Source organism: Papaver somniferum, chromosome 4 (assembly GCF_003573695.1).
Source record: "Papaver somniferum cultivar HN1 chromosome 4, ASM357369v1, whole genome shotgun sequence".
NCBI lineage: Eukaryota > Viridiplantae > Streptophyta > Magnoliopsida > Ranunculales > Papaveraceae > Papaver > Papaver somniferum.
Window position 1 is genome coordinate 78235785 of NC_039361.1, and position 19665 is coordinate 78255449.

A 19665-nucleotide genomic window follows, 5' to 3' on the forward strand; every position below is an offset into this window, starting at 1 on the left:
AGTTCTAATACACTTTTGATGTGAAATAAGATTGTGACCAGAGTGCTTTAGTTAGGAGTAGCATGTCTCTATTAAGAAAGCTTGTGCTGGTTCTAATTTTATAAATATTTCTACAAAGTCCATTATATCATAAGATTCATAATTGTTTGATGGTGAACATGTGATCAGCAAGATAATTAAATTTCTTATTAATGTTGTAGGCACACATTATTGTTATTCTTTCTCCAGAACCACATAAAGTACGATAAAATTTATTAGAAGTAGGAGGTTTGTCTGATAAAAGGATATTAATACTCAAACTACTGAAATAGATTGCTTGATTTGATATCTTGGACCTTAATTCTTTGACTGTTTAATGATGCAAATAATAGTTGTACATAAACAGAGTTTGTATAGCCTACTAGAATTTTAGTTCAAATAGGAAAATATCAATAACCAAATCCATGACAAAAACGAGAAACAAAAAGAAAACTCGAATAAGAAAAGAAAATAAACCGGAAAGATAAACCTTTTGCGGCCATATTTAAACTCCAGTCTCTACCAAAAGTTGAGTCTGGCCGCACCCATTACTAATATATATATAAAAAACCTTATGTGGATATATTAATACCTTTCATTGAGCACCATAATTGCATGTTTTAGAAAACACCATGCACATAATGCAAAAGGTGAGAAAAAAAAATCAAGCTTATATCGTCATGGCACTTCAAGAGATGGTTAAGTGCCATAAATAGAGGAAGTGAGATACCTCCCCAAGCATTACACGTACATATTTATCATTAATACAAAAGAGAAAATTTAAACTATTATGGGCGACCTTTAAAACATCTTCAACAATTTTGAGGATACATGAAATTGTATTTGGAGATCATCCAAGTTGGGGTTGTCAACAATGCGCAAGCCATGTTCATTATCCAAATGTAAAAGGAGGTATATTAAACATAGATGGAGGTAAGTATCCTCACATTTAGATGCTTGGCAATCATTAGGAAAGTTTGATAAGAAGACATGCTTGAGAGACACTGTAGCAGTACTTTCTTAAGATCAAATTAAACTACCATCGTTGTTCATCAAGACAAAATCCAATCAAAATGAAATTAAGAATCTTAAATATGGGTGACGAAATATTTTAATGCCCGAAAGAAACTACTGGTTAAATGTATGATATGTTAGATTCATGTGTATATCCTGAAAACATGAAGAACCTCTATATAGTGGCAATGGTTCAATCAATTAGATAATTTTATTTAACAAATGATTGGTACAAAATGTGAGTAACTTCACTAATATTCATTGAATTAGAGTATGATCAACAATTTCATATAGTGTTGTAGTGAACTAATAATTGTGTATAAATTCGCACAATCAAAGATAGTGTCAATCGTAACTTACAACTTGTACTTGTCTATGAGCACAAATTTGGGAAGAACAACCTAGAATATGAACACTTATTTTTAAATTATGTTGTTTGAAATACGAATTTTGTTAAGGGTTCATCTCAAGACTGGTCTTATGCACTTTCTTACCAGATATATTAATAACTTTTCTTAATACTTCCAATAAGAATTTTAGGCAAATAAAATATTTGATTAAGTAAAATATTTTCAAAGATATTCTTTAATCCATGTTCATATTATCCGTTTAAAATTAAGTTTGTTCAAATTATTTTAGAAAAATATCCGACCCTTCTGAATATCATTCGCGAGTGCAATCGGGTAATCAAATTATGCCTTCAAGATATAATGAACCCCTCTTGACAATTTTATCAAATTCAAGACTTGTCGACCAAGAATACACTAAAGAGATTGTTCTGATGATACTTTATAGAAGAGAGAAAAAAAAAGCTTTGTTATTATTACAAATAAGAATCTTATTATTTATATGGGATTGACACCCAATGGAGATGCATGTCCATCTCCATGATACATCCATGATGTCTAGTGGGAATGGTTGTGTCTTAAAAAGTCATGTGTGTTCGTACTCACACTGAAATTTGAATCAGAGATCCCCTCTTTGTAGAGGCAAAGAAAATGCGAAAAACATTTTATTTTCTATGTTATTGAAAATATCTAACACCCTCAAGCTGAGCTGAAATAGTGAAACAATGCTCAGCTCTTTTGTCAAAAATTTAAAGCTTGTAGCAGATAAACCCTTGGTAGACACACTAGCATCATGAGAATTTGCCGTGTTGTATAACACCTTTAGAACATTTTAATGAATGAGATCCCGAATGAAATGAAAATCAATTGCAACATGTTTCTTCCTACTATGTCAGACAAGATTAGAATCACGAGCAAGAGAACTTTTGTTATCATAACCAAGAATAAGATAAAGTGGGTAGAAAAATGAAAAAATTCTATAAGAAATTGGCAAACCCATATAGATTCAGTAGATGTATAAGCCAAAGATATTTATTCTCAACTTCACTAGAGGATCCTATCATTGCTGGTTGTTTCAAACAAGACCATACAAGACATAGGATTAGAGCGAATAAAGTATACAGTTTTCACTCGTAAACTTCCTATCACCAGGATTCCCAACCCAATCAAAATAAGAAAATAAAGATAAAACAACCATAACCTTTTAAAGAACAATAATATAGTCAATATTTCCCTTCAAATATATCAATATTTTATTAGCTTTAACTAGATTAAGTGAAGTAGGCTTGCTCATATACTTACAAACTTGATTAGTAATAATAAGAAATTTGACTTAGTCCAAGTGAGATACTTCAAATCTCAAATTACAAATATGTACTCAGCAGGATCCTCAAGCAACGCACCATCAATAACATTCTTCTTAGTATTTGCAATAGCTGGTGTAGAGAAAGGTTTTATCCCATCATGTTAATCTTTTTAAGAAAATCAAAAATATACTTGGATTGAGAGAGATGCATAAATAAGTAGTTTTTTTCTAAAAAACTTATGAGATCAGAATATTGTGAAGAGAAACCAAGTCATTAACATGAAAACGAAACTAAGTTGAGAGGTAACTTCATTGCATATGGATTGAAGAAAATCTTGTAATCAGAATGTCATCAAGATGGACTAAAATTATAGTTAACTGAGAGCCCAAATTATCTGTGGAAAGATAAGTATTGGCATGATCAGATTGGAAATCTATGGCAAGCAAGTATTTATGATCTTTCATACCAAACTGTAGGTGTGTTCTTTTTGGTACAAAAGAGAAGTATTCGTTCGTATGATAAGAAAAACAGACCATTGATATATTTGTAAAGCTGACATACAAAATTACGATTAGTTTTATCTTGAAAGCCATAAGGTTAAGACATGTAAACCACCTATTTAAGATCACCATGTAAAAGGAATCACTGACCTCCAACTAATTGACCACCCATTCACTATTAAAAAATTTAAGAGAAATAACAAACATGATAGTGGTTGGTTTATCTACAAGACTTATTAATATCTCTTAATAGTCGAGTCTTTTACGTTGATTTTAAAAACCCACTTGCATGCCACTAAGTACTGAGAAGAGAAATGGTCAACAAGAGTCCATCTACTAGCTTTCATAAATCATCACACTTATCTTACATAGCTTGCATCCAACTCCGATCCTCATGAGCTTAAGTATAAGATGTCGGAGCTGCTGGTATGATGTTAGCAAGAAAAGCCAATGATAAGAAAATATGTTAGAGATGTACACTTTGAAGTTAAAAATACAAGTAATCTTTACTTTAGTCTGCATATTATATGCAAAAGCATAGGCACGTTATCAAGGGAAGAAGGAGTAGAAAGATTGAACAAGAAAGGATCAGGATCAATTTGTGAAGTATTAACTAGAAATATAAAAATTAGAATATTATATCAAGAAGTAAGTTATACAACACCAGTATTGAATTTAAGAAATGCGTTAATAAAAAAATTCATTGGAAACTTTAGACAATCTGATATACGATACTTGAATTAAGTCAGCGTCATTGAATTTAACACTTCTAAAAATAAAAAAAATCCTAAATGAGGTTCAAAACATTTATACCTTTGTGAAGTGGCCGGAAACTCGGCTAGTTCCTTGATTCTGGTTTAATATGGGCATAAATAGAGCTCTAAATAACAAACACAACTAAGCAAGGGTGGAGCAAGTTTAATACATGGGTACACACCAGCCCAACTGTCTATTGGGCCTATTTGTTGATGAAATGGGCTTCCAAGCCCATTATATCATTGGTCTCCCTACCCAACTCCATTTTCATTTCCTTTGCTCATTCTCACCCATACATATATTCCTAGCTCCGCCCCAACAACCAAATGCTATTAACGAATTGTAGTAGTGAGGGGAAGAGTGTGTATTCTTTCTACATTGAAGTAAAAAAAAAGAATAGTTGTTGTCACCTGATGAGAAATCAAATAAACCCTATTCTCCATAAACTCCGAGAGTGCTCCGGATCCAGATGGTTACACCAGTAAGTTTTTCAAAGTTTTCTGGGAAACAACTCATCCCCAATTGGTAGCTATGGTTCAAAGTTTTTCAAAGATCTTAATATCCATCCACTCATGAATCACACAAACTTGATACTGATACCTAAAGCAGATCACCCATCAAAACCTTCTCAATCCAGCCTCATAGGACTTTGCAACGTCACCTACAAAATTACTGCAAATATCCTAGTTAATAGAATTAGATCCTTGCTCCACTTTCTAATAAGCCCTTATCAAAGTGCCTTCGTCCTGCAAAGATCAACCCATGAAAACATAGTGATCGCTGGAGAGCTGTTTTATCATATAAAAACCTCAAGCCTCACCAAGGACCCTAAAAATAGCACTCAAACTGGATATCCAAAAAGCCTATGACAGCTTCGATTGGGAATTCATCAAGACCGCTTTCACCAAGTAAGGATTTCCAATAATCTTTATACATTACATTATGTTATGCGTCACAATTGTTACATACTCAATCAACATAAATGACACACCTCATGGATATATCAGTCCAACTAGAGGAATTAGACAGGGGGGCCACTATCTTCATATATATTCATAATATGTGCAGAGATACTGTCTACGAACTTAGGAAACCTTCAAAATCGGAGGTTGGTTCAAGGTATTAGCATATCAAAAAAAGCACCCTCCCCCTCCCCCTCCCCCGCCCCCCATTATTCATTTAATGTATGATGATGATCTTCTAATAACCTATAAAGCCTCTGCTCAGAGTAATCTCCATCTTAAGAATCTGCTTCACTCTTATGGCACTTCGGCGGGCCAGGTAATTAGTACATCCAAATCAGTAATCATTCATCAACCAAGACTGGATCCGATCAAAGTTAGTAATCTTCAACAATTCTTTGATATGCCGACAACATCAAAACCTCCAATCTATCTAGGAGTTCAGTTCAAGCAAGGAAGAGCATCTAACCACACCTTTGCGCCACTACTACAAAGATTAACTCGAAAAGCCAAAGGATGGATGACAAAATGCTTAACTCAAGCTGGAAGAGTTGTACTCATTAAAACCTCTCTAACTTCCACCTCAAACCATCTTATGCAAACGCAAAACCTTCCCATCAATATCCACAAACAAATAGATCGTATCACCAGAAATTTCTTATAAGGACATGATTCATCAGTTAAAAAGCTTCATCCTATAGGTTGGGACAAGGTAACAACACCAATATCTGAAGGAGGATTACACATAAGGAAAAGCAGTGATCATAACAAGGCTATTCTCATGAAAAGAATTTGGAGTTTGCACGAGCAACCTAACTCAAGTTGTGGAAGTCTCTTCAACGAAAAATATCTTGATCAACAACCAATTCTACAAGGCATTGATACCATACCTTCTTCCTCTAGCCCCCATTGGATACAATTAGCATCAATCATCCCTACCATGCAACAACTGATATTTCATCGTATTGGAAATGGGGTATCAACACCAATAGAAGCCAACTGGATTTCACACTCACAAAACCTAGACCCAAATCAATGCTACCCGATCCGAAATGTAGCTGATATCATTGATCAAATCTCTCACAATTGGAACCTGGAAAAATTAAACACTCTACCCAATAATGTAGCTCAAAAAATCATAAACATCCACCTCCCTCAAGATAGCCCCTAAGACAAAATTATCTGGCCACATTCAAAATCCGGAAAATACACTACTTCTTCAGGATACAAATGTCTAACCCACAATCAACCTAACCATACTCCCTCCCACCCACCAAATTCCTGTGGATCTTACCGTGTCCACCAAAAATTCAGGTTTTCTTGTGAAAAGCAATCAATGAAGGATTAACAGCCTTCTCTCTTCTTCACCATATCCATTTAACCAATTCGGACATTTGCCCCAGATGTAATATTCATCCAGAATCAACAACTCACCTGCTAATTCACTGTCCAACGTCAAATACATCTTGGAACACTTTACTCATTCAACCCTCAACCACACCAAACACCAACATCTCCCCCGCATTTGCTTAAACACCTCATACAACCATTTCTCAAATCCTACAACAACCAGCTCCAAAATCTGTCATTTCTTCTTTTTGTTTTCTTTTCTGGACCTTATGGATAACTAGGAATGAACTAGTATACCGTCAAAAACAAACAACAACAGCAGAAATCTTAGCTAGGGCTCGAAAACAACAACAAGAATATTGGGCAGCGCTACAATCCTTACCTCCGGTCCTACCTAGAGATTCAACGATAATCAACCACCCAAGAAACACCAAAAGGATCACAACGATATCGGTAGGATGGTCCACGCCGAACATGATGGATTAAGATTAACACTGATGGAGCGGCCAGAGGACATCCGGATTTTGCGGGTGCAGGTTTCATTTGCAGGGACTCCAACACACGAACAATAATGGCTCTAGCTCAACCTTTGGGAATTACGACCGCTTTAACAGCAGAAACTTGGGCTCTTCTTCTGAAAGGCAGCTGAAAGGCAATGGTCAAATGTTATCTTCGAGAGAGACTCAGAGAAGCTTCTGCGCTTTATCACATCCACTACTCCCCCCCTTGGCATATCTCTGGAATGATTGAGGAAATAAAGAATAGGATTCAACAGATTCCGCAGGCTGCTATACAACACAACTATAGAGAAGAAAATCAAGCTGCAGATGGTTTGGCCAATCCCTAACGATGGAAGTCAATTGGGAAATTTGTCAACCACAATTTGGGACCAGGCAATCCCAATTTTTATTAGTCAAATTATTTATCTTGACTCCGTGGGTACCACATACCCATGCCAAATTGTAACCTAATGTTCGTTTCATGAAATGCATGCTTCAAAAAAAAAAAACCGATGAGAAATACTTTGTTTGGAATGCATACACCCAAAAAGAATCACACAGATCCGCTTGAATCGGTAGAGTTCAGCCTAATGCAACAATATGCTTGTTTTGAGATTATGCAACTCGTCTTTGCTTGGGGATATGTGGACATATTGGTGTTGAATACCATTGGTGATATCTACATTAGTATAGGTTACTCAAGTGAGTTACGGCAGGTAAGGACAATTGCGTCTCGTTGAAGATGCTACTGATAATAAGTTTGAGGTGCTTTAGTTACTAAGTTCTGCAACAACAAAACGTCTTTGAGTACAACAGAACGTCTTTGCGTCTCGTTGAAGATGCTTCCTACCTATTACAACAGAACGTCTTTGAGTACCAAAACCACCGACCGAAACGATCATTTGCTAATTTTGAACATCACATGACTGACAAGATATAAACATCACATGACTGACAAGATATAAACAGTCGACGACCACAACCAAGTGAAGCCTAAAGCATTTTGTTCTTAGGTCGAAGGCATAGATTCAAAAATCTGTATTGATGCGACAATCAAACTAGAGAAGCCACGACTACAATAAAGACCCCTCAAAAAATTTGACAACAGAGGGATCTCTAAAGAAGATTTGTATGCTTAACTAGCATGTTCCAGTGCTCTGTTCTTGGCATCCGTGGTTCAAGTGCAACCTTATATCAGATTGTAATGGAGGACGCTGGAAAAGATGATTACTGATATCTCTTACTCCATTGCTAAAAATTGGTTAACTTTTAAAACTAAAGCACACAGACCTAACCTTACTGCTATTAAGTAGCCTAATAAAAGTTAAACTCTGTAGAGAACAAATGCCACCTAACAGTTGAATCAAGAATTCATGGGCTGCAGATCTCTTGTAAAAAAAATACTACCTCGTACTTTCACTTTTTCATTTTAGCCTAAAAATAGGTCAAATTGAAAAAAATGAAAGTAACATTTTTCCAGAAACGGTGGGAGTAACAATCTTTGCGGTGATAATTCAGATTAGAGAGAGGAACATATGCATATCTACAATGAAAACAGCTAACTTTTGCAACATAACATCTCACTGATTTTTCAGAGTGACAATTAATAAGAGGAAAGGGGAAACAGAAGCAAGATTGTACAAAAAGGAAATACGAAAGGGCATTTCCAAGAGGAAATTGATAATTTGATGTCTACTTTTACGCTCAAATAAAAAATATTGATATAGAATATCTCAAAACCTAAGAAACATGACAAAGACCATATAAACTGGGAATAAGAACATGAACGCAAGAAACTGTTAGAGAAGATGTTTCGCTAACAAGAGAATCCTTTTCATGTGAAACCACCTTAATCTTCCTGTATCAGGATCTGATAGAACTTGACGATTCAGTCAAATCAGAAAATATGACACAATCAAGGCAAAGTTACGAGGAACAAGGATACTGGAATACTACAGCAGAAGTTACAGTGATTCGTGAGAGTAGATCTCTATTAGACCAGCGCAAACATGCCTCATTCTTAGCAAAACCATGCATTGATTAATTCACGACGCATCTGTAGGCTGTAGGAAATGGTGTGTGATGAAAATGAATAATAGCCTAATACTCAACAAACTTAAAGAAAAAACGGTAGACTAAACATGAATAAAGACAACTACATATCTCCCACTTCCATGACACACTAATTTGAGAGAAAAGGGAAACAGAAAACTATCACGAATTCCAACCTAGAAGATGTACTCATTAACTTTCAAGCACAACATTGAACTCCAGATTCTTACGGTGCTTGGTATCAAACGGATCTTCCTACCACCTTCAAAGAGTAATTTTAGTTCAGCTTCATCATAATTCGGAACCTCCTGTAAATCAACTTCGCTTTTGCATTCCTCCATTGATTTAAGTACTTGCGCCTTAGCTAGGGGAGACACATTGGTGCAAAATGCATATGTTATGTTAATTTTGTCAACCAAAGAAGCTTCTGAATAACACATCAGTGAATGATTGGCTAACAAGAATAAAATAAGAGGAATAAATTTCAATACAAATTCCATTAGCTCCTTTATGCTTTTTTCTCTTTTCTTCTTCCTTAAGCACTCAAACACAAAGAAAATCTGTAGATGTACCAGCTATTTATATGTATCTTTAAGTGTGAGAACTTGTTTTGTATGATCTAACAAGTTAGAAACCTAATGTATCTTTAAGTGTGAGAACTTGTTTTGTATGCTCTAACAAGTTAGAAACCAAAATGAGAATGACCTAACAAACTCTTGGCATCCAAGAAGAATGAAGTAAATGAAACTAAGATTCGGAAAATCTTAAACCAGTGAGTAATAAATTTTATCAGAAGACTCACCAGTTATTCTTTAGTTAACACTGCATACATATAAACAGAAAAGCAGAACTTTAGAGCTGAGAGTTAACTACAGATTCATCAAACTTGACGTATTTCGACCCACTACGGGCTTACCAAAGTAAGTTATGGGACAATTCCACGGATCATCAGCGAGGAATTAAAAGAACAGAACATCGAGTGCACGCTTAACTCCGTGACAGCATGTACGGCGAGCACAATCAAGAGTACCAATATATACCCTTGATCTTGCTCGCCATACAACGGGTAAACAAAACACCAATGCCAAGCAAACAATACTCATTCAGAACTTGTACCATCGTAGCATATCAACTGATATTTTAACACAGTTGTAATTATCGATATATAGCATCCAACCACCCTTAAAAAGGGTTCAATTTCGACATACGTCTAACCATAATTCAGATACTAATTTACAAAAGGTTTGATAATAAACAGAGAGATATGAACTCTTATTCAGACAATATAACAAGGTTCACAAAATCATAAAAACTGTTTGTTCATTCCTTCATTCCTTCCCGGATAAACCCAAACATCAAAAGCAAATAAAACACAACACACTAAATTCTTGAATAAATAAATTTAGCACTAACCTCCACCAAATCAGAAAACAATATCCTCATCCTTTGCCGCAGACAATAAGTTATGAGCAGCATTCATCGAAATCCCTTTCTGCAACGAAACTTTCTCAGCTTCTTGATCCTCTGCAAACATCTTCGATGCAGCTAGTGTCCTCTCCATCTCTCTCCTTTTATACCCTTGAATCTTCTTCAACCTAAAGAAATCCTCTCTTTCAAGTTCATCCAGTTCACCCTTAATGTAACTAATAGTATTCTCAATCCTAGGTTTCACAACATTCTCCAGAGCATTAACACGACGATTAGTAGTCTTAATTGCTTCATCAAGAGTCAAAAAAGACGTTTGAAGTGAAGCAAGCTCAACAAGAACTTCAATTGCTTTGACATAAGCAGCCTTACAAAGTTGCACCTGTTGTCCACCTCGCGCTAATCCAGTCAAATCATTCTTAGTTTCACCTTCAGTAAAATACTCAAACTTGGGTAATTTAACTCCAGCAACATTCTCAGTACGCGATCGCACCTTTAGCGAAGCGTTATGAACATTTTCAAGAACAGTATGTTTAATATTCTCACCAGCTACATATTTAGCTTCAGTCAAAGCAAATGATGAAGTTTTCATAATATCACCCATTGATTCTTTAGCAGATACAATGTTTTTTAAGATCTGACGAAATTGAACAGTTAATGCATCAGATTTTTTCTTAAGTAAAGCATGACCTCTTGTTGCTCCTATTAAACGTGCTTTCATTACTCCAAGCATTGTTACTGTTGGTACTACTGTTAATCTTTGATTTTGTCCTGCCATCTTTTAGATCTTAATCCAAGATCTGAAACACACACAAAATTCAACTAAATTATTACAAAATATAATTTCATACAAATTGAATTGACCTAGATCATGATTTATTGTTAGATCTATTGTTCTAATTTGTTGTGTTAATCAAATTTAGGTTGAATTATTGTAATCAAAATCAGTAGAAAAAGAGAGGAGACTCATGAGAGAATACTTACAGAAACTTTTCACGAAACCAGCGAGAAAATGACTGAATTCGTGTTCGCCCTGTTTTTGATTTGGTTGGGGTTTGAAAATATGGAAATTCTGGAATCCCGTATTATTGGTATTGTTGGGCTTATATATATACACGTACTTGTGAATCCACGCCCCAGTAAACGTTTACTTATTTTGTCCAATGCCCATTTTATTTGCTGATGTGAAACCGCCACGTAAGCACCAAAGGTCCAAAATGGCATGGCTGGGTATAAATTTATTGAGGGGTACCAAAATTTATATAAGACTAAGTTCTAGGAGCAGATTTGGCTACTAGCCAAAAGTGTTGCAATTCAAAACAAGTGTTGTCTATTTGTTAACATTGGTTCTCTCTCCTAGCATCTGCTCGCATTTGAACTAGCAGCGAGATAGTTGCTGTTGTAGTATTTCGATTGCGGTAAATAAGGATTCGTTGCTCGGACTTGAAAAGATTTTTAAAACAAAAATATATACAAAATTTGTCACAGGATCAAGAGATACTAGGACTCAGGATTCCACCAATTCTTATACTCATGCGAATCAACTATTAATTCTAGACAATTATAGCTTATAATGATAACAAATATCGACTCTTTTCTTTGCCAAAAAATATATTTTGTAAATTATTAGATGTAAATCATAAGCATGATGCATCAAGAGTTCCTAGACTAAGCATACATCATCAGATAAAATCACAAATAATCAAGAAAAATCATAAATCAACTCATAATAGTGCAAATAGTCATAAAAGAATTAAATAGAATTACTCATGCATAAAGAATGGTTTCCTCCATCATCTCAGTAATGGGGTTTAGCTATTCATAATAATCATGTTCTAAAAATATATATTTGATGCTCAAAATATGATTAAAAGAGTCAAAAGTTATGAAACAATGATTCTAAGACTCACAAGATGTTTAAAAGATTGAAAAAGGATAAAACATAGGATCTACGACCCTCAATAAGCGTCCAGAAAGAAACGATAGATGGTAACTGCATCTAAACTACGACACTTCCTCTCTGCTGCTTGCACTGTTGAAGAACGACGGCCCTGGAGGGTCCGTTCTTCGTCTTCTTCTTCCTCCTCGAGCAGCAGCAGGAAGCTTTCCTGCAACTCCTGTTCTTCGCCTCTGCAACCTCCCTCTGGTCTCTGATCGACCCCAAAACTCTTGATTCCCCAAAAATCTCTACTAACAGCGACCATTCTTTTTATTCTTCTCCGCATGCAGTCGAGAGAAAATCTCTCTTGTGACTCTCTACGCGTGTTGTTAGCTATGAAATAGCAACCAAACTATTCTTAGGACTTTAACATGACCAAGTGTGTGTATTTCCAACGTGAAAGTCTCCCAAAAATCTCTCACAAAATATTTGAAGCTAAACAGAACTTACGTGTCCTGATTGAGCTTTGATCTCTTCTTCCGTCTTATCCAGCCCAGTTGGTTGGGTTAAATTGCTTGTAACAGGCCTGTTTAGTCATATCACACCCAATCCAACCAAAGTTAACGATTGAATATCCCTAGAATCACGTCAGAATCCGATCTCCAAATCTGCCAGTTCTGTAACATGCTTTCCCGCCAAAAATGCATTTTTGAAAACGTGAAGAAATGTGACCTTCACCTATCCAGTCACGGTCTCCCTTTGCCTGGAAATGGGTCACCCCTTAGTAATTAGGTTACCCCTTATCCAAATTGAGAGTCTGTATAGTAATTTTCTCCCACGAGCGCAAAAACCACTTTTTTGACAATTTCGCCGCAAAAGCTTATTTCTCCAAAAATACATACAGGGACATAAAAAGCCATAATAAATATAAAATCGAGCACTAATAATATATACAATTGAGATTATATAAGACACAAAAATATGCCTATCAAATACCCCCAAACTTATTATTTGCTAGTCCTCGAGCAAATCAAATAGAAAATAAATCCTAACTCACTGTCGCAGGCATCGCTGATTGCATTTAGCGTATGCAACAAGCCTTTAAACCCCTAGGTGGCCCTAGTGGCCTAGTTATAGTCTCGGGAGGGCTTACAAGAGATATACCTACAAAACCTTAATACTCCAGACTCTAGCTATCTACAACGAACCTTGGAAGGCACTAAAGAATCTCCTTGGTTGGCATACTTATTGACTACAAGAGGAAGTACCCTGATGTGAAATTCCAATTGATGTACACGAGTTTTCACTCAAGCATACTAAAATTCATATATAAGTGATAGAGCTCTACTCAGATAGTTGCACTATGGACATCATATTCGGAGTCAAACTAATCACATGGAAAGATTAAGAGATGGATATACAAAAACATAGATGGTTTTGATGTTTACTAAGCAAACGGCGTTTCCCATATCTGTCTGAAGGCCTCCGCCAAAATGAACCTATCCTAATGGATTGAGATACTAGTCTGACTAATATCAACACAACTGGCATATACAAGGGAACCAGTGATTGATAATCCTAACTCTAGGTCAACACAGCTGGCATATACAAGGGTACCAGTGATCGACTTTATTGAATTTATTCCTTTTGGTCAAATGGTCTGGTCTCAAAAAAATTTCTCTTTTTTTTTCATCTTTTTTTTTTCATCTTTTTTTTTCAACTTTTTCTTTTTCAACTTTTTTTTTTTGGTATCTCAATCACTCTAATTCACCCTAGCATTGGTAACAACTTGAATCGTGAGCCCCACCTAATCACTTAGAGTAACATAGTTTAAAAACAAAATAAAATAAAAATAGAAGTGAAAAGGACTCAACGAGATATGGTGAAACTATCATGTTATTTCTAACACCTGAGCTCTGTGCTTTTATGAATAGACTCTTTAGATGTTGCCATCTAATCAGATTGGTTCCTCAACTCCTACAATCAAAATGCTTCCATCCACTTAGATTGGTTAGTGCCATCCTTAATAGGCATAAATTTCTAGGCTCTGGAGTTTATTTATTCATACTGCAACTAAAAAGTTTCTCCCATACCCCCAAACTTAAATCTAACATTGTCCTCAATGTTCTAAAGATGAAATTACAAGCATGAACAAGGAGAAACTGTTACCATTTGAAGCAAAAGAGATAAGGAAAGATATTATCGTGTTGCATGAGATTGGGTTACCTCCAAAGAAGTGCTAAGTTTAATGTCTTCAGCCAGACTTAGGAAAGATTAGTCACCTCGAATCATATAGTAACAGTCGAAATAACTGTGGGTCTTCAAAACCAAATAGAGATGACCAAAGGAAACTGCAATAAACCAAGAAAATGAACAAGACTAGCAACCCCTTACCTAGTTTCCTGATTAAGATATCTATATCTAATTGTGGTTCAGGTTCATGTTCTATAAAAGGGTCTAAATATATTTCTTTAGGCTGCAACTCCTCAAAATTGAGATCCGAATTATTAGGTCTTAGAGTCTGTAAGTACTCAAATAAGAACTTAGAAGCACATAATAATAACCTAAATAATTGAGGATCCTCTAATTCAATCAGGTTTGACTTACATAATTGACCAAAATGAGAGTAGTGGTCATTCTTAAGCAAATGTGTCGATTCTAATTTCCTAAAGCATTTAGGTTTAGTCTCACAACTTAAAATTCGACATATTTGGAATATAAACGTTCCCACAGTTGGAAGAAAACTATTTGGTGGGAAAACAAAGTCAATCTGGGGATCATAGCCTGGGCAAACCACATCAACAAGAGGATGGGTTTCTAACGACTGAACTTCTTCCTGGACATCATTAGGTTCGGGAAAACGAGTATGAAGGTAATCTTGTAAAATTGTCGAGGCAGAGATATCAAGTCCTAAGTGAAGGGACTTTCTGAGAGTTAAAGGTAAGCCACTAGGAAGGTAATAATCACGCCCAAACTTAGAGTTTTCAGTGTCTCTAGATAGACTAGTTACAATCTCCCTAATTTCTGGATCATTAGATTCTTGAAAATGGTCAATTGATTCTTATAATTTATTATCAGGTAGTGCATCTTTACTCATCTCTACGGGTATATCTTCTTCATCTAATACTATTGTTTCTAAGTCGCTAGACTCTAAAACAACATTTTCGGAATAAACCCGTTCCTCTAAACCACTATCGGCTTCGTAATCAAAAGGAAAAACTACATCATCTAAAACGGTGGTATCCCTAATCAAATCCTCGTCCTTTTGAATAGGTGAATAATCATAAAAATTATTTGGATTTGAACTAGAAATAATATAATCATTATAAAGCTCAATTGGATTAATAGATTCCTGATCACTATGCCTACATATTTCAGATTCTTCATTACTACTATCCTCATCATCATAATAGTACAAAGATGATTGCACCTTATCTAAATAAGTAGTGTCTTTTATTCTAGCCTCGTCCTCTAAATTAGGCAAATATCCACTATTGATATCAAGGGTAGAATTAGAAACCCTATTTTGGAAATTTAGATTATTTCGAGCAGCATTAGCTAACTGTTCATTTTCTGCATCTAGACGTGCCTGAATTTCACTGAGCATAACAATTATACGTTCACCACTCTCGTTTATCATCTCAGAATATCGTGTACACTCTTCTTTTGAACTATTCATTGCAACTAAACGTTTATACGTCCTTTCAATCCGTTGTTGGGTCTCTTCTAGAGATGGAACAGGTTCAGAAATATCATAATCAGGACTAGTTTCCAAAAACGAGTAACCAGTACTACAGTGTTCCTGATTTTCTTGCTCGTAAGACCAATTCGCGTGTGGATAGTAATTGGGCTCACCATGGTATGAACCATAACCTTGAAAAGGTTGGCATTCCCAACTACTATTCCCACCATGGTCATAAAAATGATGATGTCCATATTCAAATTCAGATCGATACTCATTGTATTGGCTTCTATCATACTAGTTCGACATTCTTAATTGCAAGGGAATTCTACACAATCACAAACAAGGCTGACTCGACCAAATCAAACCTATAAAATCTAGCAAACAACAAGCATGATGGCTCCACTTAGATTGTTTCTAGACCAGCTTCTAATCCTTCGAAAGGGAATTTGTTACAATTTAAGCAAACCCATCTGGAATCAATCCGAGTCAAAGTAAGTTGAATTGAGGCGAGGGAAGCTCAATGGAGCTTTGATACCCAAGGCCTCACCGCTATCACAAGGCGGCGCAGTCACGCATTCAACTCACAGAAACTATCATGAAATTTGAAGTGTGTTTAAAGAGCAACCAATATTTTTCGAACGACTGTCCTATTAAGCTCGTTACCCTATAGGTCTCGTTCTATTCAAAATTTTAGGCTTAGGTTCGCGTTTGGTTTCGTTTTCCTAAGGCGGGCAAGAAGAGAACGGTGATGAAATCCGAACCCTTATCTTGTATGGCCAGTCCTTGCCCTTTACTAGGAATTTAAAAACATTCCAAATTCGTCCTCAATCAATGAATCACCTTAAGGAATACAGTAACTCGCTTACAGGAGATTCGCGAGTATTTCGATGGACTTACCTCCCGTTCCAGACGGGGGATGAACCGTTGAAGTCGACTCGGGCCACGACTCCTATGTCATGTACGAACCCGAGGGGCCGAGACGATATTGTAATCGTCGTCCTTCCCTGCAAACAGTTTATATTTATTTATTTATTTTATATAACCCTTCCGTAGGGTTTAAAATTAAAATAAATTGTCCAAAGTCCAGAATAAAGTCCAAATAAAAAGTCCAAAAATTACAAAAATTATGACAAATAAAGCCTATTTACAAATTCTAAAAAAAATAAATAAAAGCTATATACAAAAAAAAATAATAATAAAAATTAAATCCTAAAAAAAATTATATCTTTTTTTTCTTCTCTTTTAGCTTTAAGCTTTTTGTTCCCAAGTCCTTAGTATTACACTTCGAACCTGTAAATCAAAGACACAAAAAGAAACGTAAAAAGGAACAAATAATAGTAAAAAAAAAATAAACCTAAAAACAAATCTATAAACAAGTCCGCGTCGGCGGCGCCATTTTTGTTGTAGTATTTCGATTGTGGTAAATAAGGATTCGTTGCTCGGACTTGAAAAGATTTTTAAAACAAAAATATATACAAAATTTGTCACAGGATCAAGAGATACTAGGACTCAGGATTCCACCAATTCTTATACTCATGCGAATCAACTATTAATTCTAGACAATTATAGCTTATAATGATAACAAATATCGACTCTTTTCTTTGACAAAAAATAGATTTTGTAAAGTATTAGATGTAAATCATAAGCATGATGCATCAAGAGTTCCTAGACTAAGCATACATCATCAGATAAAATCACAAATAATCAAGAAAAATCGTAAATCAACTCATAATATTGCAAATAGTCATAAAAGAATTAAATAGAATTACTCATGCATAAAGAATGGTTTCCTCCATCATCCCAGTAATGGGGTTTAGCTATTCATAATAATCATGTTCTAAAAATATATATTTGATGCTCAAAATATGATTAAAAGAGTCAAAAGTTATGAAACAATGATTCTAAGACTCACAAGATGTTTAAAAGATTGAAAAAGGATAAAACAGAGGATCTACGACCCTCAGTAAGCGTCCAGAAAGAAACGATAGATGGTAACTGCAGCTAAACTACGACACTTCCTCTCTGCTGCTTGCACTGTTGAAGAACGACGGCCCTGGAGGGTCCGTTCTTCGTCTTCTTCTTCCTCCTCGAGCAGCAGCAGGAAGCTTTCTTGCAACTCCTGTTCTTCGCCTCTGCAACCTCCCTCTGGTCTCTGATCGACCCCAAAACTCTTGATTCCCCAAAAATCTCTACTAACAGCGACCATTCTTTTTATTCTTCTCCGCATGCAGTTGAGAGAAAATCTCTCTTGTGACTCTCTACGCGTGTTGTTAGCTATGAAATAGCAACCAAACTATTCTTAGGACTTTAACATGACCAAGTGTATGTATTTCCAGCGTGAAAGTCTCCCAAAAATCTCTCACAAAATATTTGAAGCTAAACAGAACTTACGTGTCCTGTTTGAGCTTTGATATGTTCTTCCGGCTTATCCAGCCCAATTGGTTGGGTTAAATTGCTTGTAACAGGCCTGTTTAGTCATATCACACCCAATCCAACCAAAGTTAACGATTGAATATCCCTAGAATCACGTCAGAATCCGATCTCCAAATCTGCCAGTTCTGTAACATGCTTTCCCGCCAAAAATGCATTTTTGAAAACGTGAAGAAATGTGACCTTCCCCTATCCAGCCCGGTCTCCCTTTAGTAGATGCCTGGAAATGGGTCACCCCTTAGTAATTAGGTTACCCCTTATCTAAAGTGAGAGTCCGTATAGTAATTTTCTCCCACGAGCGCAAAAACCACTTTTTTAGCCAATTTCGCCGCAAAAGCTTATTTCTCCAAAAATACCTACAGGGACATAAAAAGCCATAATAAATATAAAATCGAGCACTAATAATATATACAATTGAGATTATATAAGACACAAAAATGTGCCTATCAGTTGCGTTGAATGGTTGCCAGAAAAATCACCTTTTCGCGGAATGGTTCAGCGCATCTAGATTTATTTTTTGATCTGACGGCTGAGATTGGTTGCGCTGAACTATTCAGCGGTGGGTGCTGTTTGATTCTGCGAATAACATGGTAGATTAGCACTACCATAAGACTTAGGAAGTTGTCCTCTAGATGATGTGGACTGCTAATATAGCTGCTATATTAGCTCATCATAGGACTTAAGCTAAGACAAACTATAAAGTTCTTTATCTTATATGAATTTTAGCACCATCTCTCGTAATTTGGTACCCCCATTAGCAACGCCGCCAAAATCGTACTAAGATAGTGTATGATTGTCGTGATAAAGATAATGAATGGAAGTGGAAGTAACCTTTACACAGAGTGTAGTCTTAAATCTCTATTTCAATAACCGTCCTCATTATTACAACAAGGGTTTTCTTAAATACGGAAGAGAAAAGAAGGAAACCCAAAACCTAAACACAACTGACTGATCGTAGCTTTACACTAGGATAGATCACAACTGAAAAAGCGGGGGTCTAACAACCACACCCAATATTTCGTTTCAGAATTTTGTATGGACTAACTCCAATATAATTCCAAGAGAATCAACTAGACAGTCAGACTCAATCAAGGAAAATATATCCATGAGTTATATCTCAATTTCTCAAATCAATCTGAAATCGAACAGATAGAAATCTGTGAGCCGGATTAATATGAGAAATAACTTGGATGGTACCAAAGACCAATATCCAAGCGGCAATCAATTTCAATCAACAACCAAAGGTTAGATTTACCAATTGATTGAACTGCGCACAACCTGTGATATTTCAATTACATAGAAAATATAACGCGGAAAAAAAATATCATAGACACCAGAAGTTTTTTTAACGAGGAAACCGCAAATGCAGAAAAATCCCGGGACCTAGTCCAGATTTGAACACCACACTGTATTAAGTCGCTACAGACTCTAGACTACTAC

General features: G+C 35.8%; 1 protein-coding gene across 1 annotated transcript; it reads right to left on the bottom strand.

Annotated features, from left to right (window-relative positions):
* Nucleotides 1–9932: 9932 nt before the first annotated feature.
* Nucleotides 9933–11355, bottom strand: LOC113275969 (V-type proton ATPase subunit D-like). The gene is made up of 2 exons (XM_026525557.1): nucleotides 11216–11355; nucleotides 9933–11031 (listed from the first exon to the last, which is right to left on the bottom strand). Exon 2 carries the CDS (start codon nucleotides 11007–11009, stop codon nucleotides 10230–10232), a length of 780 nt encoding a protein of 259 aa, XP_026381342.1. The 5' UTR covers nucleotides 11010–11031; nucleotides 11216–11355; the 3' UTR covers nucleotides 9933–10229.
* Between the last annotated feature and the right edge of the window lie 8310 nt (nucleotides 11356–19665).

Bases quoted from the DNA above. Each gene is read 5' to 3' on its own strand.
- LOC113275969 (XM_026525557.1), bottom strand. From the start codon at position 11,009: ATGGCAGGACAAAATCAAAGATTAACAGTAGTACCAACAGTAACAATG.